This window comes from Nesoenas mayeri (genome assembly GCF_963082525.1).
Source record: "Nesoenas mayeri genome assembly, chromosome: 19".
NCBI lineage: Eukaryota > Metazoa > Chordata > Aves > Columbiformes > Columbidae > Nesoenas > Nesoenas mayeri.
This window is the reverse complement of record NC_137568.1, coordinates 2,069,413-2,091,937: the sequence shown is the minus strand read 5'-3', so window position 1 is coordinate 2,091,937 and position 22,525 is coordinate 2,069,413. Positions and strand designations below refer to the sequence as shown.

General features: G+C 39.8%; 1 protein-coding gene across 1 annotated transcript in view; it reads left to right on the top strand.

Moving 5' to 3' along the window:
* ANKFN1 (ankyrin repeat and fibronectin type III domain containing 1) overlaps window positions 1-21,571 on the top strand; it is a gene marked incomplete at both ends in the record, with an annotated part of 49,211 nt that extends 27,640 nt beyond the window's left edge. The window contains 10 exons of the mRNA XM_080356455.1: window positions 2,425-2,524; window positions 3,687-3,819; window positions 4,435-4,551; window positions 8,258-8,473; window positions 10,602-10,768; window positions 12,190-12,340; window positions 14,114-14,282; window positions 17,653-17,819; window positions 20,205-20,424; window positions 20,775-21,571. Coding sequence (XP_080212581.1) covers window positions 2,425-2,524; window positions 3,687-3,819; window positions 4,435-4,551; window positions 8,258-8,473; window positions 10,602-10,768; window positions 12,190-12,340; window positions 14,114-14,282; window positions 17,653-17,819; window positions 20,205-20,424; window positions 20,775-21,571 — 2,237 coding nt within the window. The remainder of the gene's footprint in view (window positions 1-2,424; window positions 2,525-3,686; window positions 3,820-4,434; window positions 4,552-8,257; window positions 8,474-10,601; window positions 10,769-12,189; window positions 12,341-14,113; window positions 14,283-17,652; window positions 17,820-20,204; window positions 20,425-20,774) is intronic.
* Between the last annotated feature and the right edge of the window lie 954 nt (window positions 21,572-22,525).

The window sequence follows — 22,525 nt, the reverse complement described above, 5'->3', positions numbered from 1 at the left end:
TAAACTTCTTTTGTTGTTATTGGTGCTTTTCTAAAAAGGTTACTCTACGATATTTATTAGTTAATTAAATAACAGACAAAGTTCCATTTCCTCTAATATCAGCTCCATGGTTTTTTGGCTTTTAGACACACTATGCTGTAAAACAAAAGCAAATAGCAATGTAGGAGAGTTTACAGTCTCCATCTAGTTTTACGTTATTTCTTTTGCAGTTGGCTTCTGTAAAGCCGTGGACTAAACCCAAACCACTGAATAGCCCAATAACATACGTTTCCCTCTTAATGTGTCCTCTTATTTTAATGCTGCAGTCTCTGGGTGTTTTATACAGAATTATGTTGCTTTGCCTCCAGCAATTTCCTCTTCCATTCGCTCCATCCTTAATATAGAAGAAAATAAAAGTTGTGTAATTAGAATGAAATTTGTATTCCTAAATTGGTCTTAACCTTGGAAGAAGGAAAGAGTAAGACAGGAGTTTTCATGTAGCACTTGGTTTACATTACTGTGATACACTGAAAAAAAGTTTGTAGTGAAACAAAAATTATCTGAGGAGATATGGATAGAAAAACAAACCCATTTTTTTGAAAGGAAAACAAGGATCAGTTGCATCAAAGGAGCAGTGATGGGTTTGGGCAAGTCTGTTAAAACTAAACTGAACAGCACATTGGAGAATATACCATGGAGAAGACGTTTGCACTGGAAAGACAATGGATTTGATGATCTAATAAGTCTCATACATCTGAATTGTATAATTTCACCCTCAGTAGAACCTTGTTCTCTTTGTACTTGCTGTTCAGCAGAGTGGTAATTATTGCTAACAATGTGTCTTCTTTCTATGGTTTTCAATGTGCAAATTATGGTGCAAATTTATTCATCATTTAAAAATATGTTGAGCGCTTCTACAGATGGGGTTTTGACAAGAGCAAATTTAGATGTTCTTCAAATGTTCAAACTTAGAACTCTCTAGGGAGACACAGAGACACACCTCCTATTTTGCATTGGAGGTAAGTGGAAAATATGTTACTCTGAAAACACCTGAGCAGACTGATTAACAGCTTTCAGCAAATAGTTCTTCATGAGTCATTTTTCCCCTCTGGAGAAGGGTGTCCCTCAAACTGTTTCACGCTTCAGTCTGGATGGGTATCCACGCTTCATCTAAATCAACAGTCAGATCCTGAAAACAGATCCTGAGATGTAGTTTCATAGTTACATTTTTCTTTTTGTCTTTCTTTTCAGATCACAGTAAATATCTGAATACTTTTTTAAATTGAATGTTTCTGCTGTTTCTCTTAACAACATCATTAAACAGGAGGAACGTTGCACAAGACAATGCAAAAAAAAACCCACTAACCAAACAACCCAAGCAGTTTTAAGCACCCGTTCCTTTTAAATGCCATATGTGGAGAACACCAACTGACAAAACTAAAATCATTTTACAATCCTGCACGTTCCCGACTGCCATCTGTTGGCATACCCTCTCAAACCTGCTCCCAGGTACGCGCTGGACACAGCTGTTTCACAGAGCGCTGCCTTGCAGTTCCCACCAGGAGATGTTTCTTTGGCTTACAAGGAAACTCAGGCCTTGCATGAGAGAAGGAAAGACACTGAGTCAAATTCATGGAAGTGAGAAACAATACAATGTATAAAAATGTAACCAGATTTTTTTAGAATATTGGGCAAATATTTGAATTTATACAATTCTTCTTGTGGGAGAGCTATTCCAGAGATCCTTGCAGGCACACAGACCATCTCAGGTTTGTCATGAAGTGAACAAATGAGTTAAACAACTCTCCCTTGGATTCTAGATTATTAGGGAGCAAATGTAACTGTGAAAGCCCTGAAGTAGTACAGGTGAGTGGAAATTGTTGTGATGGGGGAAAAAATCCAAACAAAAGCAGATGCATTGAAAGTGATATAAAGACGAGGGTCAATCTAGTTGTTTCCTTAAAGCTTTGACTTCGGTTAGACTGCTGATGCTGTGATGTTAGTGATTGCCAGGGCACCAATCATTCAGTTCTTAGAAGCTTAAGCTGTATATAAACAGAAACTGAGGAATTACAACACTCTAAAATGTTGACTGATGGTTCAATTATCTCCTTGGGTTTTTGAGACAATTTGCAAAATTCGTATCCATTCTGAGCATTAAGAGAACGTGGTGCTGGTTCAAGCTATTCTTTGCCTAGAAGCAAAACATTTTTACCAAGCCTGATTTTGCTGCAGGTGTGGAAATAGTTTGCTGTTGCATACCACTAAGATAAAATATAAGCAAAATGTTGCATTTGAGCATGTTTTTAAATGTTGTCTTTTGAAAGGAATATATTGGGCACTGACTGAAATTTAGTATTGTGGTTCAAAAGACAAAAGTTCTTTATGAGATACTAACTGAAATGTAACCGCTGGGTTTCGTTTGCTTTTTCTTTTCCATTTTAGAAAGTTCTAAATTACAGAATGCTGGTCGCAAGCAATCTGTTTCCAGAAGCTTGAAGCACCTTTTCCATTCATCGAATAAGTTTGTGAAGATTCTGAAACGGTTTGTCATCCATTTTATCTCCCAAACATTCTGAGTTCTAGCCAGCAGTTGTTGTTCTTTTGTGAAAAGCACCTTACAAATACATGTGAAGATTCCACAACCAATGAAACAGCAATCAACCAGAATAACCTGATAAAATCACATACATGTTAGACTGGTGCAGCTAATAGGAAAATAATGCTCTGGTTCCTACTGAAATCAATAGAATATTTTCATTGTTACTGTCGGATGTGGATTTGAATTGTAACAGAGTGAATATTCTGTGCAAACACAAAGTGCAGTTACTGAGGTGCTTTGGAAGTACAGCCTCTGTTGCTGCTCAATAATGAAACCATGGTATTTATTTCATTCACAATATAAAATACAGGGCTCATATAACATGTTTTAATAGTCCACTGGCAACAAGTAACACACCGAGAATTCTCTAACATCTTGAGCTACGTTTACAACCCAGTGTGGTCCAAACAGCCCTCAGCCTTGATAATTTGCTTTAGCAAATGGAAGTTGCTTGTGCTGTATTGTTTCTTCTTTCATTGCCAGGAGTGTTCAGTTTGCTTTTTCTTCTTTATATTTTGATAAGAGTTTGATTCTTTCAGAAGAGCTCTCCAGAGTCTTTAAATTCCCTAAGGCAACTACTTAACGTATGTAACTAATTGCAAGGGTAAATATTGAAGGGAATGATCTCTATAAACAGTTCTGCAGATATGCTGGCCAAATTACACTCAATTACACTAATGTAAATCCATAACAGCCCGCTTGATTTCAATTGAGTTACTTCAGATTTACTCTAAAGTAAATGAGGGCAGAACTAGGCCCATTAATGATAAAAAGTTTTGGTAAAATTTCTGATGACTAAAGGGCATAAAGCCTCCATTGTGCACCCTGTGCTCTGGCAATGTTCTTATTAAAACTGATGTCAGCAGCTCACACAGATTCATAATTTCTTAGATTCCCCTAGTGTCATATCATCTAAAGTGATAGCTCCCCAAATGTTTTTCAGAATTCACTGTCCGAAGTTGTATGATCTATATAACACAGAAGTTAATTCCAGATGATTTGATTTGTTTCCTCTGAACTTAACATCTATGTTTCTTAGACAAAAATTTGGCCTGGATGTGAGTAGACATGAAAGATGTTTGACAATGTTTCCTTCTTCCTTTAGGGGACTCTACTTATCTGTTATATTTTTTTACAAAGACAATTTGCTGGTAACCAATGAAGATCAAATCCCAATTGTGGAAATCGATGACTCTCACAGTAGTTCGGTTACGCAGGACTTCCTGTGGTTCACAAAGGTAACGGGAGCCTAATTTCATATATTCCTTCTACTAATTTGTTGCTAGCAATGCGTAGGCCTTAGCTCATTATTCTGAATATGTGAAATGACATCATTAAGTCTAAATGATTAAGGGCTTTACCTTGACTCATGTTAAAATGCAATTTTCACAAACCATTTCTATGGGTTAAATTCTGACTGGGTCACTGACAGTGTCACAATTAGGTCCTTTAAATATATGATCCTATATAGATGATTGCTACTTGGGTACATAGAGGTTTTATGAATGTTTAGAGGAAGAGCCTAAAGAAATAACTAGAAGTTTTAAAGTGGATGTAATGGCTATGTCATCATTCAAGATATCTTCACACTATTTTTTATACCTCAAAGAAGAGTAAATCAATTTTACACAATAGTCCAAACAACAATTGAAATAGGTGCATGACGTTTACAGAACAACTTCTGTATCCCATTCAATATCTGTTTCATGTTTATCTGGGCATCATTGCCATCCACAGAAACTCAAAATTAGCAATATCTACTGATTTCTCAAAGTCCAAAATGTTTCTAGTTTCATTTCTGCTTTTGTAAATGCTGCAAATAAAACGTGATTGCACTAGATATATTTTTGCAGTTGTCTTGCATGTGGGATGATATCAGATGGCTGAGGCAGAATACGTCTGTATCTGCGTCCTCATCAACAGCGCTTCAAGCCAGGCAAAAGATGCTTTCAGCAGCAGCACAGCTCCAGGTTGGTTGCATTGCATATTTCTAGCTATTAACTTAGTGACTTTCTGATCCATAAGGGACAGTGCTGCCATCTGTCCTGTGGTTCACCGCTCCAAAGAACAGGCCAATGGGGAGTGGTGGTGGCCTGTTCTTTGGTGTGGCATTATCATCTACAATAAAATGAACCACTGAGCCTCTCTTGCCAGCTGGAAAGGAGGAGTTACATTAAAAGTAAAGAGCAGGAAAAAGAAAAGAAACAAAATATAGTGGCAGATAAAGAAGCAAACAGATGTGAGCCAGTAAATAATGACCACAGATAAGCCTGTGGGTTTGCAGATTGGGAACTCAAGAGTTATAAGCCTAATATTTGCTGCTCAAAAGCCTCTTAGAAGGCCTATTCATTATTAATTATTAATATATTAATGAAGCATTTAAACTCTCGGTAAGATTTATCACTCTCTTGTGTGATATGGGAACCTGCAGCAGTAGGTAGCTTCATAGACAAGGCCAAGTAGACCACTGGAGTTGCCAAAATGGTTCTGGTGGTTCCCCCATGATTTACAGACTGCTCAGGTACAGTTCCCAGGGCAGAACCACACTGACTAACAGGTGGATTGTCAGCGGGGAAATAAAAATGAATCTTTCATTAAGTTCTTCATCGAGCTGCCAACATTTTTAAGGTGAAATGTACCTTTGTGCAGAGAACCAGTCAGAGACTTATTTAGACCCTTAAAAACAGAGACTAAGAGAGATTTAGTGATGCACAGACCTTGTGCTGACCCCTCAGCACAGCAGCACTACGGGCACTGTTCACACCCTGTTGATAAGGCACAGCAGAGACTCTCAGGATGGTTCTTTTCCAACCTGTGCTGCGGATACAATCTGAGTGGTTCTGAACTGAATCCTTCTGTGTCTTGGTCCACTATTTGCTATGCAAATAGTATTTGCTATGCAAATAGTAATTACACTTTCTCCAGTAGAACATTTTGATATTTACTGTAAAGCTTTCATGATAACATGAAACCTCTAGCTGGAAGGCACTTTCAAAAGATATTTACTTTAATGGGAAAATATGTTTTTAAAAAACATGTGTGAACAATTCTTACAGAAAAAGTATATCCAGGCCTACCTTTTGTTTGAATGAAGTCACCAAAGCTTCCCAGAAAAATCTATGGTACAGTAATGGAATTAATGAAGATCTTCATATTGCTTGGCTCGTGTTTAGCCATACGGCCATCCCTCTTGCTATTGCCAGTCAATGCAATAAGCTGGGTTTTACAGCAGCTATGAGAGCCAGATACTTTGTCGCCATTATTAAGAATATCCGCGTGGGGTTTGTTTTACATGTTTTGACAAAGCACGCGGTACAGGAGAGAAGCCTTCCTGGACAACCACCTGTCTCGACTGTTTTCCCAAAAGTATCTCAAAATATATGGAGTGCCAGCCTGCCGTACCTTTATTGGAGGACCACCTGTGCTTGGCAGCAGCTGCTCGTCAGTCCTTTGAGTAGTTTTAACTGTATCTGCTGAATGTTCCCTCTGGTGCCGTTAGCTCAGCTTAGGTAGCACGTATTCCTTTGGTTAGCCCAGTTTCGTTCCCTCTGTGCAGATCGCCTTTAGCAGAGCATTGCTAGCATGCACAGGCTGCACTTCGAGATAACCAACATTCCTAGTACGTAGTGCTATTATTTGCTACCAGAGATGTTAAGAGCAGAGTTTGAAGCACAGAGATATCACAAATGTGTCCATGTGGTATATTGCTCTGTTGAATTTCTGGCAAATTTGTTGTCATTAATGTTTGTTCTGTTGGCTTGGTCCCCTGATGAACACCGGGAGCATCACCGATCTGCCAGCCTCTAACGGTGTGTGGCCTAATGGGATCCACCAATGGAAGGATCTCAATAAAGTTTATACGGTTGAATACATTTTATTGAGGCAGTTAATAGACTGACTCCACAGGAATTTAGGACAGAATGGAAAAGATCAGTGACAACACAGCTGCTCAGGGATCGGTAGATTCAGAGACAATGGAGACTCTAATTTGGCTTGTTGTTACCACTAGACAACTAAAGCAGACAAAACACAAGTGATGGGGTGCCAAGCTAAGCAGACACAACACTTTTTTAGTATATTAATTAGTCACATATTCATATTAGTAGGCACCCCTATTCTCTACACTGGAATGCCGTTCAGAATATATGGTCAGTGACAGAACTGTTTGTTTTATCCAGGCACATTCATATGTTGCAGTGATTAATACGACAACTAGATGGCTAACATCTACCTGCAATGATTTGTCCCACTTGTGAACACATGGATTAATACAAAATGTATACTCAAGACCCTGTGTTAATCAGTTATGGAGGCCAATCTCAAAAGGCAGAACAGTTAAAAAAGGAAGAGGGGAGGTGCTATATAGATACCAAGAATGTGCCCTGCAGAGGGACACATAAAGCTAAAATAGCTCAGCTATGCCACATAAAGGGCAGTCACTGTGCTGACTGCTTAGAGTTTATAAACAATTTAATAATACAGTTTATAAGTAAATATTGCCTGCTAAGTACAGACAAATAATTTCAGGATAATCTATCCATTTATAATGTCATTAAGTTAACGTGCAGCACTTCCCTAAACATACAATGTGCTACATTGTGAATTCAAGTTTTCATTTTAAACTACCCCCTTCTCTATCCAGCTTACTGGAGATCTCCTGAAAAGTCACGAAGTAATGAGCATATTTTAAATGTTAGGCATTTTTCTTTAAGACATCTGGGAATCTCTTCAGCGGCTGGTCACTGGGCTGAGTGTGTTTGCACCTACAAGCAGATGCCTTGCTGTGTGAGGAAAGGGATTTTGACCAAAATATGTATTTTATGTGGAGCCTTTTAAAATTACTTTTCTTTAATCCTCACATATTTTCCTGGAGAGCTTTGCCCTGGTAGTTTGTTAGCTCCTGATGGTTTTCTCTAGCGCATTCTTGGTATCTGAAGTAAAAAGAAAGGGGTCCGCATCTCTTCAAATTCTTCTGGGTTCCTTCACAAGCACACTCCAGTATATCCCCAGAATTATTTACATTCAACACAGATATGAGGGCCTCTTGCTTTTGTTGCTGAAAATAATCTGAATCATTTTAAAACAGAGAACAGAAAATGGAGATTATAGTTAATGACCCTAACAGAAAACTTTTGAAGTCTCCATATGAATCACTTGGGGATAGAGGAAGAATTTTGTATCATCTCTGACATTTGGTTATTAGGAGGTTAAGACAAGTACCTGGCTCTTCAGTAAGTTCGAATCAGAAGGGTTTCACTGATGCCAAAGGAATCACCACTAGACCAATACCGAGTGCTTTTGAAAACTGCATCCTTTCTCTTTACATGACGGGGCAAAGAAAGGAAGTTCTATTCAGATAAGTGAATCACTTTGCAGTGTTTCCTTTTGCGAAGGCATTGGGTCACAGCAATGTTTCTGATGTTCTCCATTAGATGTTGGACTGAACACTGCTGGACCAAATACATTGGAGGATCCACAACACAATCTAGGGAAAAGCTTTTCTTTTTGCCACTAAATGATATAACTGTAGTGCAAAAGTTTGATAAACACCGTGTGCTTAGTTTTTATTGCAGTCAATAGGACTAATGTCAGTGAGCACAAAATTAAGTTTCAAAAAATACCACTCTCCTGATACGTGATAAATAACTTTCATTTTATAACTCGTTTGTTTTCTAGAATTTGCTGGGAACTCACAACTTAGGCAGAGTTTTTTATGAGCCAATCAAGGATCGACACGGCAATATGCTGATAGTTACTATAAGAGAAGTGGAGAGTCTTTATTCATTTTTTAATGGCAAATGGATGCAGGTATCCAAACTACAAAGCCAGAGGAAATCCCTTTCAACTCCAGAGGAGCCAACGGCATTAGACATCTTGCTTATAACAATCCAGGTAGTGCTTTGCTTCTCTTACTGTATGTTATTTGCTTTTGTAAAGCCTGTGCCAGAGCCTGATTTTTGGAAGAGTCTTGTAGAATTTTAGGCCTTAATCCAGTGCCCAATAAAATTAATGGCAAGGCTCCCATTGAAAGCAAAGACTTATATTACTTCCAGTGGGTCTGGGATCAGATCCTTAATATGTAAAATATCCATGAGATTCTAAAGAAATTACTTGAAAGTCCTAGCAGAGAATAGTAGTTTCTATCAGTTTTGGGAAACCACGCTATAGAATTCTGCAGCAAGGGATATAAAATCTTTAAAATTCTCTGGGATGTTCTTAAGCACCTATACAGACACTTACAACTTCTATACTCCTTAGGATTTTTCCATCCAACCTTGAATACTAAATCCAGGTTTAAAACCTTACCGTTCTACTTAATAAAATTGTTTTGTGGGGTTCAGAGTTCCTTTGAGCCTGGTATAGTTGCTATAGAATTTTTTACTGACCATAACCCTCCTTTAATTTCTGCATAACATGCCCCTAGACTTCACAATTAGAAAAGCAGCAAGGTGAGGATTGATCTTGGAAGTTGCTTTGCATAGTCAGTCCAGTTAACATCACTGAGAGCCACAGGTCTGCGGCCCTTCCAGAACCAGGGTAAACTCATTAAACAGAGAGAGTTCACATAAAGATTAACACATTTTCTGTATATAAATAGTGGCCTATTTCTCGCAAAATATCAGTTGCCAATCTCTCTAAAACTCAATTGCGTAGCTACCCAAAATGCAAGACAAATCCTTGTCTTAGTCCTTTCTTTAGCACTCTCAACTAGACGATGACTGCTGTGGTTAATTTTTGAATTAGAGGCAGTTTCTTTTGTAGAGACTGTGTTTTTTTCGTACCGGAACCTGACAGGCAATCAAAATATACATTACCAGGATTTGGGAACATTAAAAAATTTCCAAAAGACAATAAAACTTACCTGATCCATGTTAGATTTAGTGCATTAAAATGTGTTAAAGGTGTAGAAAAATGTCAATCTGGACAAAAGTTTTCTATTAGAAAACCCAAAATGCAGGCCTGATCAGATTTCCACAGAGATCCTAGTGGAAAAAATGTTCCCCTAATGGTTTACACATTCCTATCTAATGCCCACCCTTTCTTGTATTACTTGTTTAATCATCGAATGGGTATTTTGTTCATGAAGTGCTTGTGAAAATGAGTCTCTAATTGCACTGGTCAGAGCCAAGCATAGCACTGGCAGATAATTTGATGGTTCCAAGAGTAAAGGCATAAGGCCAGGTGTCTTAATCCTCACTCATTGCAGACACACATATTTCTCAGGATGGCAGCAGACATCAGTTTTAGGGCAGTTTCAGGGGGCTGCTATACATAGCCTTAAAAAAGTCTCTCAGCTTCAGCAAATACACCATTATTATAAATTCCTTCTAAGCTCTATTTGTTGATAAAGATATTTGTTCAGAAAACACAGCCGCTAATTAAATTTTGCAACACCACTAACCCCCATGCTCACAGAGATCTTCCTGTTGACAGCAGGTGACACAGGTTTTCAAGAGCTGAAGGCTGGGACTCTACGAGGATTTCTTTGGTGACAATACTGGCTTATGCAGCCTCTCTCACCCCTTCCCCAGCTGGAAGCTTTTTCCCAATGCTGTTCTGCTCCATCCATATCCATACGTACCAAACACTAACTAGGGGATTGCTCTGGTTGAAAAATGACTGCTCCTCTTCCTGAGTTGTTTTTCAGCTGAATCAGTTCCCTGCCCCAGCTCACTGCTGAAATGATCAGACAGGAGTGCAGAGGTGGGTGTTATTTAAGCCAGTTTAAATCCTACCGTTGTAGAAGATTGAAACCTCATTTTTTTTAGAGCCAATTGCTGCGTGACGTGGAGAGCTTAGAGAACCTGTGTATGGCTTTAAGTAAAAAGTTGTCCAAGCGCATCCAAACTACCAGAGATTATTTATATGCTTAAGCATGTGCTTAAATGCTTTGCAAATTGGGAACACTGTTGAAACAAAAAGACGGCTGTAAAAACATTTGTCGCTTTTTGATCCCAAACTCTTCCGCTTATGTGGAAAAAAATGAGATTTTTATGTAGGGCTGTTTCTCTTAAAACAGGACATACTTTCCTATCACAAACGAAGTCAGCAACGCCTCCCTCCCGGCTTGTATCTGGGTTACCTGAAACTCTGCAGTTCTGTGGATCAAATCAAAGTGCTCGTGTTGCAGAAGTTGCCTAATGTCCTGTGTCATGTTAAAATCCGAGATAACAGCAATGTCTCCAAGTAAGTGAATACACGCACGTTTACGCATCCATATTTAGACAGAGAACATTTGGTTTAAGTTTGAAACAACTGATCAAATTTGAAGGCTACAACAATTTTGCCATTGCAAACTGTAGGTGCCGGCAAAGCCTGACTCTGGTGTGTACGTCACTGAGATGGGCACTGAGCTAAGAAGTGCGCCTGGGTGTTTCCAGCCACCCAAAGGCCAATCTGGAACACAAACAGCTGAGCCACTTGGTTTCTAAGGATAGTATTCTGTGACCACTCAAATTCTGCACACAGATATGTCTTCGATATATCTGTCAGGAAGATCGCAGCCTGCAGCCCTGATTCAGCCTCCGGTGAATTCAATGTCACTCTTTCAATTGATTCCCCCTGACTGGAGTGTCGGTGTTGGTGATTTTTCTGTATACTCTCTCGTGTAATATCTGGTTTCTCACCTAATCCAGAGCAAACATACAGGGACTGAAAACATATTCAGACAAATGCTTTCAGCCATTGAGCTGTTGTGCTCTGGAAAAGCCGTTTTCCCCTTTGTCCGTTGCTTCCCTTATCTATTGGGCAAGTGCACGGATTTGTACTTCCTAGTCTTTGCCAACACATTTTATTGGCTTTTTTTCTGGGCCTTTTTAATCCCATATCATTTCAGCAACCAGCTGAAAATTTAGCATGAGGAAAAAGGAACTGAATATCTATAAGGATACAGAGGATATCCAGAATGTAGTAGTTAATACTAACAAAAATTTTGGAAGAAGTATAAAGCCTAGTGCTTCAGAGTTTATAACAGTCTCTGACTCTTGAAGTTTAAGATCAGATCTTTATTTAGAAGCAAATTGCACCACATCTATTACTCATCTTGTAGTGGGGCTTCCTGTACCTTTTTTTTCTTGAATGTTTGATGCTGGCTGCTTTTCAAAACTCAATATTGGGCAGGGTGATTTAAGGATTTGATCCAGAAAGATGATTCCCGTGTTTATCAGGTCTATAATGGATATGTGTCAAGGAAATCAGGAAGTTCTTTGGGTCCACTGAGTACAAGACAGTCTGTCACAGAAATTAAGCTTCCCGCTAATTGTCACTGTTGTCATTTCCAATGCGTGCTCTTTAAAATATTGTGGTCGACAGAGAATGAAGTATGTGAAAGAGAAAACCTGGAATGAGAAGCCTTAGAAAAATATTTCGAAGGCAGTTGGACTTTCAGAGGTTTGCAATGAATCCTCAGCCTCATCTACATGTGCTACAAAAATTAAACTTTTCAAAGTTAGATTTTTAACCACAAACAATCGAGATGGTACAACTTTAGAATGTTTTGCTATATGAGGCTTAAACTATCAACAGATCCCAAATGCACATACACTGAATTCCTGCTTGTGCACTGAGCTTTTGTTATATTTCTAATTTTAACTTGACTCAACATACAGAGATGAGTGGGAATGGATCCAAACACTTTCTGGCTCAGAATCCGTGGAAAGTATGGATCATACTTCAGACTGCCCAACTCAATTGTTCTTGTATGAGCTCCAGATGGCAGTGAAAGCTCTCCTTAAACAGATCAATCTACCTCTGCAGCAGGTATTTTCCTTTGTGGTTTTTATCACCTTTTTAAAAACTGATTCTTAAGAACACTAAAATCTACAAACTGTGTAACTTGCAAGTAGGGATGAAATGTTACGGTTGCAAGAAAAGAAAAGCTGAGCAGTTCTGTATTGTATTATTGGAGTGGGGGGGGGGGGGGTGGAAATATCTTCAACAAAAATTTTCCTGGATATTTGAACATATAGGGATCATGAGACAAATTTCAATTAGCTCCTATTTTTGCATTTATTAGCATATTTGTGCGACTTCAGGCAGGTGCAAATAAGCACTTCTGCATGAAACTAGTAGTTGCGAGCGCCTTTGCCCAGCTGGCAAAGAAAACCAGGCATTTTTCCAGGCAAGCAGGGCAGTTGACCATTTTTTGGAAGTAATAGTGAGGGTATGTGAAAGGCCTGCAGGAGCCACGGCATTTTGCTATTCTTTTCCGCACAGATAAACGTAGCACTTCTAAACCACACAGTTCCAGACCTCCAGATTGCTGTGGGTGAGGAGAGCTATCTGGCTTCTAGCTTTACATTTAGGTACAAGAAATGCACATGTGAATAAATAAAGTCAGGGAGTATAATCTATGATGTGAAAGATCCATGAAAAAATAAGCTAAGGAGTTTGTTTCTTGTTTACATGAATTCCATTTTATTTTGGTCTACAAGGGTAAAGAGGGCTTAAAGTAGAAGTAAATCATCTTTATATTCACTTCAAGGTCTGTTTGTGCAGCTAGAAAGATGTGGCCTTAAAATAAATTAATCTGGTTCTACATTTCTTGATTTTGAAAGGTTTAGGCTTTGCTTTTAAAAAGGAATCCATCAGTGCTGCACCTTCTACCCTGGGAAGAGCCAAGTAAGACTCAAGTAAACCCAAAATTAAGACAGATGGTGTGCTGCCTTGTGGTCAGTCACTCTAATTCAATAGGGCTCTGTATAGGTCTCTATGCTAGTGTATTTTCTTGGAGATTATAGCTTTTGTGCCTCTTTTTTTTGAGCTAGGGACTAAAATATTTCAATCGATGTGCAATATATTCCTTAGGCTGCAGCTCAGCCAAGCATTTAAGTTCATCCATTGTGCACGAGAGACAGACATAAACATGACCTTGCAGTTACACACAGTTGTCAATGTTTTGATGACTCAGGACCAAGCTTCTATGTTACTGAATTGAATTTTTAGATTTCGTTCTGTATTTTTATTATTTTAGTGGTAAACAGAGTCAGGACAGTGACACTGGTGCAGGTCCAGGGTACAGCGCGGCCCTACGCTCAGCAGCTCTCAGCAGCCGGGCCGCTCCTGCGTGTGCCATTTTCTCTTGCTGCAGCACTTGTTAAACCTTTTCAGTGCTGTGTTGAGGGAGAGCCGCATACTTCTCTTAACCAACCCTAAATTGAATCTTAAAGGTTTTTAATTGAATCCATTTTCATGTTTTCACATAATTATGCAATCATAATCTTGAAAAGCACATGGCATGTGATCATTTTCTGCCTAATAAGAAACATAAATGTTGTTTTCAGGGGGGTTGTGCCTGTGTGTGTTGTTTTAATGTGGAACATTGCAGCTTTAAATCTTTATTTTATGTAGTGACATGAACCCACATTTAGTCCCCTCCCCCCCTCCACCCCCCCAAATATTTGTTTTATGAAAATTCCGAGCTTGATGTTGTGCAAATTTTCTTTAATGTTTTATATCATTTGGGGTGTTGTTTATATAAGTGCCATGTTGTAATTCTCTCCTATTTCTTCCCCCGCGCGTGTCCCTCTACAGGCTAAGCACTTCCGTCTGTATACACAGGAGGTGTTGGAACTGGGTCACAATGTCTCCTTTCTTCTCCTGCTCCCCGCCTCAGACGACGTCTGCACTGCCCCAGGACAGAATAATCCTTACACCCCACACTCAGGATTTCTTAACCTCCCTCTTCAGATGTTTGAACTCGGTATAGTAGCTTGCTTCACCTAGAAATATTAACCCAGTCTCCTTATAATAAAATCACAAAGTTGTATCTGTTTTCCCCCTTGTCCCAGTGGAGAGTCAATAAATCACATGATGGCTTTGGCAACAACACTACCTATAACTGTGTACAAGTTACAGAGGGAGCAGAGCGGTTAAAGCATATACTGTAGCAATCGTTATTGAAATGCAAAGCATAGAGCAAAGCCCACAGTTATCCAGTATGTGTCTCTAAGCCTCTTTGGAAGATGATGTTCTTTAAAAAACAGAACCAAAAAATTACACACAACATTGCAAGGTTGGAGTGTGAAAGAAGATGTAAAAAAAAAATAATCCCTCTAATAGAATAATCACCAGTTTTGTAGAGGAGAATGTTTGCAGTTTCTGACTGCAAATACTCGATGTCTGACTCCCTCACAACTTTGGGAAAGGCCTGAGTGGAGTTTCCCGCATGAGAGTCATCATTTTCCCTTTTGATTCCTGGAAAAATGCAGGAAACTCGGTCCTACAGCTGTGGTGCTGCTACTCTGAAAAATGCCAAAGCACTGGACTTGAATCTGTCTCTTTAGGGAGCACATCCTGTGCTGTAGCAGATTCAGCCCTCTTGTTCCATGGCATTGCTGACTGGGTAAGAATTCCCCAAAACAGAGTTTTCCAGCTGTCTCACAGAAGGCATAAGATGCTTTAGCTTCAAGGTCCTCTATTTCTCATTTCTTCTTCCTTGGTCCACAGGGAAAAGAAAGGTTCCACATAAAAGCAGCTCATAAAGACTTAATAGTTCTTTTTAGAAATCATATTATAAGTGCAGAGACTGCTGAGCCTTACACATCAGTCTCCTCTGTTTCCTTCTGGCCTGTAAAACTGGATATCTTTGTTTCCTCTGCCTTGGAGAAGAGGGAAAGATGTGAGCCAAAACTGAGAGAGTCGGTACACAAGGAGCCACTACAGAATAGGTCTCTCAGTGACATCTCAGCCATTTATGTGACACCTTTAGCAGCACCATCCTATTTCCTATATATCACTGCTGAGTGCTGTTAGAGGCACTAATGTAGGAGAACAGTGATTAGGTGTTAACTGAGGGTCTTACCAAGACTATGTTTCTCCAGATCATCCAGCAACAACAATTTCATTTGGATCAGGCAGGAATATGCAATTGTGTTTACGCCACATCAGCCAGAGGACACCAAGTGGTGCCTGAGACAACTTTAGGGGTTTTTTTGCTGGTTTGGGGAGGACAACTGACAGCTGAGCTGCCATAAACCTTGGAATGGAACAGACAGACAAACCATGAGCTGGTATAGTCTGCCTAGGAAAAGTGACCCCTTCAAAAGCAAACATAATGGAACTAGAAGAGTTAGTTCCGTGCTTTGGGTAATATGACCATGGCTGTAGTGCCCTAAAGCCAGACTTATTATCTTCTTGACATGCAACCCTGAAGTCTACAGTTAGACTCTGCGTATCACGTATCATTTCTCTATGAGAGGTGACTGCCACCTTCACTGTGCAAATTAATGCATGAAGCAGATTCATCTCTGGCGAAATTAATCTCAGTGCTAGAGATTTTGCAGACTATTTAAGTCTCATTACATGGCACAGAGGCCAGGGGCAGGAATCATTCTCACTTCTGGGACATATTTTGCATCAGGCTGACAAAGCCATAGACACTGACCAGCATGATGTGGTGCAGATAAACATGCAACAGGGTAATGTCTCAAAGGGCATTCCGGGTGCAGACGTCTCTGTCAAGTGATGTTGCTGCAGTGGGAAGACAGTTCATGGTGGAGAGAACAGTATAGAAAGCTGAATTTTACTTTCGAGCATTTTTTTATAAGTAAGCAATCATCTGGCCAAAGGCAGATGACATTTCTATATGTCTTATTATATATGTACCCCTAATGTTCTATAAAGTGACTGTGATTCACATCTCAAATATTAGAAGCTTCCATTCCCCATTAGCTGGTGGCTACCAACTATCTAATTGCATAACCACAAAAGACTACGTTGAAGTAACATTTGTTAAAGTAACATTAAAGGGTCTGACTTAAAACCACAAAGGCTAGAAACTTCAGCACTGGAGCTGAAACCGCGGCTGTAATTCACTCAAGAGTCCACCACATATGGCATATATACTGTAAGACCACACACTGTTCAGACTGGATCCCTGCAATATCTAGGCATCGTTGGGAAATCAGAAGGTAGAATTCTTACTTTCACTGTTTTGTGGGGTTTCTATGTTCAGATTAGGCCTTTACATGCTAATGATGTGTCTGCGATTGAATTTCTTAGTTTGAGAAATTCTCTGTTATCCTTAACATGTTGTTTGCAAGAGATAAGTAGATACGTGACACCATTTTTATTTTTGTTTTAATATTTATGATAACAAGAATATATGCAATTTACACTTGAAACACTCTGAAAAATATCCTGCTACAATCCAGAAAAGTCGCAGCAGTCAGACAGCTGGCATTCGCTGCTCTAACAAGATCCTGCTTTATGCTTGCATTTATTGAAGCACCAATGAATGGGGAAGTATTTCTCAAAACTCGTTCTCCCTCAGCAAGTTACAGTCTGTCTGTACTGCAGTTCGCAGAGGTAACTGCTGAGTTTTGCCTGAGCAATTCAGGAAGAAGGTAGCTCTAAGTGGCCAGGTACATCAACATTTGTGAAGCTCCATGGCACTGCAGCATTTCTGTCTGTGTTATGTAGTTACCTCTTTCAGAGGCAGCTCCAACCACTCTGTGCTACTCCAAAGCCAGATCACACACAGCAGAGGTCATGTCTGAACCCTCTGTGTTACCCTTCTGCATGAGCGTTCAGAGGATGCTGTGTGATAACACCTAGAAATTTCAATTGTTTCACCCAAACCGTGATATCACTGAAATACTTGTACCGCTGAGTCATTTACATTGAAGTTACTGAAGAGAAAGTTATCATTCTTCAAAGTGATGCTTTCTTTCTGAAACACTCAATTAAAAAAGAAATGTGAGTTCCATTTCCAGTCACGTCACTACTTTCTTGATAAAAGAAATTATGAGTTATAAAAGGCTCAGAACCAGCCTTTCTGATGAAAGCTATGAAGGGCAAAAATAGCCTCTGGAGTTGCATACTAAGGACCTGATCATCCCTTCGCTTAGACAGAAATTAGAAATTACTTTTTTGAAATCAGTGAAGTTGCAATGTAAATCCAGTGTAAATGAGAGGAGAATTAGAGCCTGTATTATTTATTTCTAGCTTAAAGTAACCCATCCAGAGACTTAGTCATTATATTTAATAAAATTTGTGTTCTGAAAGCTAAGGATTTCATATTTCATAACCAGAATATAACAGTGTTTCCTTTGCGTTTGGTCTTTTCACAGTTCATTTTTGCTGTTACAAGGAAAAATTTATAAGCCTGTATTGCCGCCTTTCTGCTGTCATAGAGCTGGACTCTCTGAAAACCCAGCAGTCCCTAAGGGAAGCAATTTCAGACAGTGAAGTCGCTGCAGCCAAACAAAGACACCAGCAAGTTATAGACTACATACAGGTAATAGTCTGTTTCTGACTATTCCAAGGAGATTTTTAAGGTGGCTTTTAAAAAATTGCATAGGGCACTGTAATTTGAAATCTAAATGGAGAATTATTCACAGACATCATAAAAAGAGCAGTTGTATCAAAATGCAATTCTGGTTTTATGAAATTCAAACCCAGAACATGATTTCCTTAGTTGTTGCTTTTATACAAGGATTTTTATGGGTAAAATCAAATGACAGCTATACTAGACTTTTATAAAGAAATGTGTCAGTCTGCTTGTAAAACTCACTCCGATCTAATGTGAGGTAAGCCAGTCCCATGCTTGGGCATTCGTTTGCGTAATAGTTTTTCTTTCTGTCTTTGTGAATTGAGGACATTTTTTACTATGGTAAATTGCCAGTTAGAAAAACTAAAATGAAAATTTAGTGTAGGTTGTGGAGAAAATCTTCATCAACACTGTCACAGTGGAGAAAACGGCAAGCTAGCCCCAAAACCATCTGTAAGTCTGTCCAGCACGGTGCAGTGATACTGCTTCAGTGCCCCGATGCTGAAGGATCACAAGTGTTCTCATACTTGTATATCTTGCTTATTCTCTGCCTCTCACACTTATTTTCCTGTACTGTTCCCAGATCAGGACTTTACCTACTCTGCTCAGGTACTTGGAGTCTTTACCACAGTGTTACACAGTAAGAAGAGAAACCTACAGCACTGAAATGAAAAGTGAAGTTAAGCTTCAACTTAGGTAGCATAATGCTTCAAATGCCTCTAAATTGTAAAAGAACCACAGTTCATTAAAATAACTGGTCCGTTAACCCAGGAGACACTGCAGAATGGCATCAGGGAGAAAACCAACAGGATTTGCATTTTATTAAACTGCACGCAGTATCATTTTTGTTTGGGGTTGAGGGAGGATCACGGAAAGGAAATGTAAAATCTCCAAAATCAAATAGGTGAGACGTTTGCTAATGAGCATTCTCTTCATGGAGCCACACTGAAGTCTTGAAATGACGTAGGATTATGAATTAATCTCTGAACCATTTGCTGTTCCTATCAGTGTATATTCTTAGTTCAAATTAACTCAGTGGCAAGGCTTGCACTGACATCATTGGAGTCGGGATTTCACCTTTACAGAAAAATGGCCATACTAGGTCAAAACAAAGATCCATCTATCCAGCTACCCTGTCTTGAACACAGCTCATCAAGAGCTACCCTAGCTAATCTGGCATCTACAGTATCCTTTGGCAATAAATTTCAGGCTTTGAAAGTGAAGTATCTCCAGCTAAGAGTAGGTGCTGCAGAACTTGTGTTAGAATATGTGAGTCTGCAGTCTCCTTTTCACAGATCCTGCTGTCACTTCCCTGTTTGACAACACTTGCTGCAAAGCACCAACTCATTGTGCCTTCCCATTTCCCAACTCAGAGCTCTCATCCCACATTCTTGCAGAGTGTACCTTGTGTAACTGCAAAGCAGTTTCCCGTAAGCACTGCAATATTAATATGAATGATCACTTATTTAAATGCAGAATCTTCTGTAAGAAGAGAAGTACAAGGGAAGTTCTAGAGCAGACACTGCAGCAGAAGGACATTGTGCTCACAGCCACTCCCATGTGCTGATTGCAGCAACATTTCCTCAGTCATCAAAGATCTTGAGTTGCTTGAAGGTGTTTAAATTGTTCCATTATCAAAAGACTCTCGAGACCCACGTTAAACAGCACCTTTCCTCTCTGCATAGACACTTAAAGCTCTATCCTGCTGTTGATTTAGGCACTTGTCTCTTATTGCCATCAACAGGCATGTGTTAGAACTGTCTTAGTGTAGATTTATACTATTAAAATGCATGCAGCCCAAAATGATGATAAGTGAGAAAACCTGCAGTTTGGCTCATAGCTGTACTTCAGCCCTCCATGTATGTATATTCTTCCACATGTATGTACATTCTTCTGTTAAAAATTACATTTGATCTAAACAGTCTGCTTTTGAACATAATCCTGGGTTTGCAAGGATGCTCAGGAAGTCTTGCTTTCATTCCAGTTCAGCATGAAACCTGCTTTCAAGTGTGGTACAAAATCGATCTAATTTTTAACTCCATCAAAAGACAATTTTTGTTTTCTTTCTGTGTCACAGTTTAGGCCTCGATCCACCCCTTGTAACTACAGGTTCTTAATTGAGGTACCTAATTTGAGAGTCTGGTGGCTCCAAGCAGCCTCTGCAGTGGTGGAGGAGAACAAGCATCTGACCAAAGGCAGTTCAGACCACCTAAATCTGAAGTGTCCTGTCAGGGGATCCTGCTTCTCTCTGTTGGCAGTGACTACACACTTGAGCACTTGAAGAAAGTACACACTTAGGTAAAATTAATACACAGACTTAACTGTGCTTTTTCACAATTTTTTTCTCTACAGCAAATCGATGAGATCTGGAGGGAAATGCGATGGATCACAGAAGCACTGCAGTACGCAAGATACAAGCAGCCAGCAGCTGGCCTTCCCATAAAGAAGCTTGTGGATCTTTCAGAAGAACACTCTCAAAAGAAAATCAGTTCAACCTCTTCCCATCTAGACTGTCTTCCTTCACCTCCCCCTTCACCTGAGGCCAGAATCCAGAGGACAAAAGCTGTGAGTGGTAAGAGAATTTCTCTTTGTTCATGAAGCAAAATCCTTGAAGTCACTTTTTATTATAACAGTTCTTGTATGTCAGAACTTAGTCCCAATTCAAATTCTTCCCTGTACTTAATATAATAAATCAATTATTTTTGCTTTTCCTAATTCCACCACCGCCTCTCTAACACACCTGTAAACCTTCCTGCTGTCTTTGCTGTCACCTATGCCCATGGACAGTTCTACAGAGGAAACACACATAAATCTTCAGAATTGTAGATCTGATTCTAAATTAAGAAGACAAACCCGTACATGACAGTTAAGCAATGTGTCTGCTGTGCTTGTCTTCTGAGTGGTAATCGGTTCTCTTTGCAGATTCCCAGCCCTGCTCAGATGAAGAAGGCTGCTCTGAAGTATTCCTTCCAACTGACAGTGACTATGACTCCAGCGATGCATTAAGCCCCAGAGAATTAGACCTGATTTACTCCTCCTCACATGACATATCCCAACAGGCAAGCAGTGGCCTGGGTGGCAGCGCACCTGATGTTCTCCAAGTCCACGACATGAAGCCTTGCCTAACACTGAAAGAAGGCCTGACAGAGTGTAGTGCCTTTGATGCTGATGCTGACTGTTGCACAGAGCATATGAGCAATCTAACAATATCAAGGCTTACATCGAAAAGCATAGACAAGTCTCCTAGCTCCAAGCAGCCATTGAGCTTTTTAGGGAAAAAAAAGCTAGGGAAACATCAACACTACAACTACTTCAGCCGGCATCACCGTTGGCTGCGTGTGCACAGTGAGACGCAGTCTGGCTCTCTGTCTGAAGGCGTGTATACTCAGCATCTCATGACATCTTCAGATTTGACTCAAGAACCTACCTCCAGTGAGCAGTTAAATACTCCCTTCAATGGGTCTCGGAACACTTTCTTACCTCATGCGTCCAGCCTTCCAGAAGATGGGAAAGGCAAGTATAAGGAATCAAGGCAGAATGTCCATAGGATACATGTGGAGCCTTATAAAACAACATTTTTGGGTGAAGAGGGCAAGTCCTGGGCAATGAGCACACAGTCTGTAGAACACAGGGACGTGCACAACGCTATGCAACAGATAAAAGGTTCAGATGACCAGTCATGTTCTGCTGTCTCTGAGGTCTTCAGCAGCACGCTCTAACCCCAGACTTCTGCACTGCTTCCCGTTGCCCCACAACAAGATAGCATTATGCACACAGGGCCATACTTTCAAAACCTCCTATAAAAATCCAGCTCCTGAAATGGCAACTCATGCTGCTCAAAAGAATCCTAACCTTTTGACTTCATTGCCAGATTTCTGGTCTTACAGGACCGCCTGTCATGATGCAAACATTATTACTGGCACCTGCAGTCTTGCAGGTTAAGTCATAACAGTCACCACAGAACAGAACAATCTGTGGCTGCAAATCTAGTAATGAGGTTTTGCAGTTCTCTTGATTCCCATATATATATATATATGAGCATGCAAAATTTTAAGCATGAGTGGTTCTGCCTGCAAGTTAGCAGAAACTGTAACATCCTTGGTGTCGTCATGTTAGGACTGTGTCCTAAAGTGCTATTAACCTGTTTTCCACCATTCCCTGTAATTTTTTCTACTTCTCAGCCTTCTTGAATGGATTTAGGTTGCACACTAAAGTGGTAACTGGTCTAGTAAGACAGTTAACCCAGACTTTCTAGCCCCTTACAGAGAAACAAAAATTATTTCAATACATAGAAAATGCAGTATGCACCATCTCTGCTGCCAGAGCCTGACCCAATTATCACAGTGTTGGGAGGGGGGGAGCATTTAGTAGCTTAGATTTCAAATTATATAAGTAGCAAGTTATTTTAAAAGCTTAGGGGCTGAACCTTTGAGGTCAAGAGCAGGCAGAAGGAGGCCGAGTTCTGAGGGAATAATATGCAGGGTCTAAGTGAGACGGAAGCAAAGCTTGGTCTTCTCTTCTGCCCAGCGCACACGAACACATTTCTCTACGTTGGCAACACTCTCATACAGAGAAAGAAATTCCCTTGCTTTTGTTCCCAAGTATTCACTGTAAACTTCAGAGGTATTTGATTACCATGTCCAAAACTGGGATATTCTAGCAATTCAGATTAG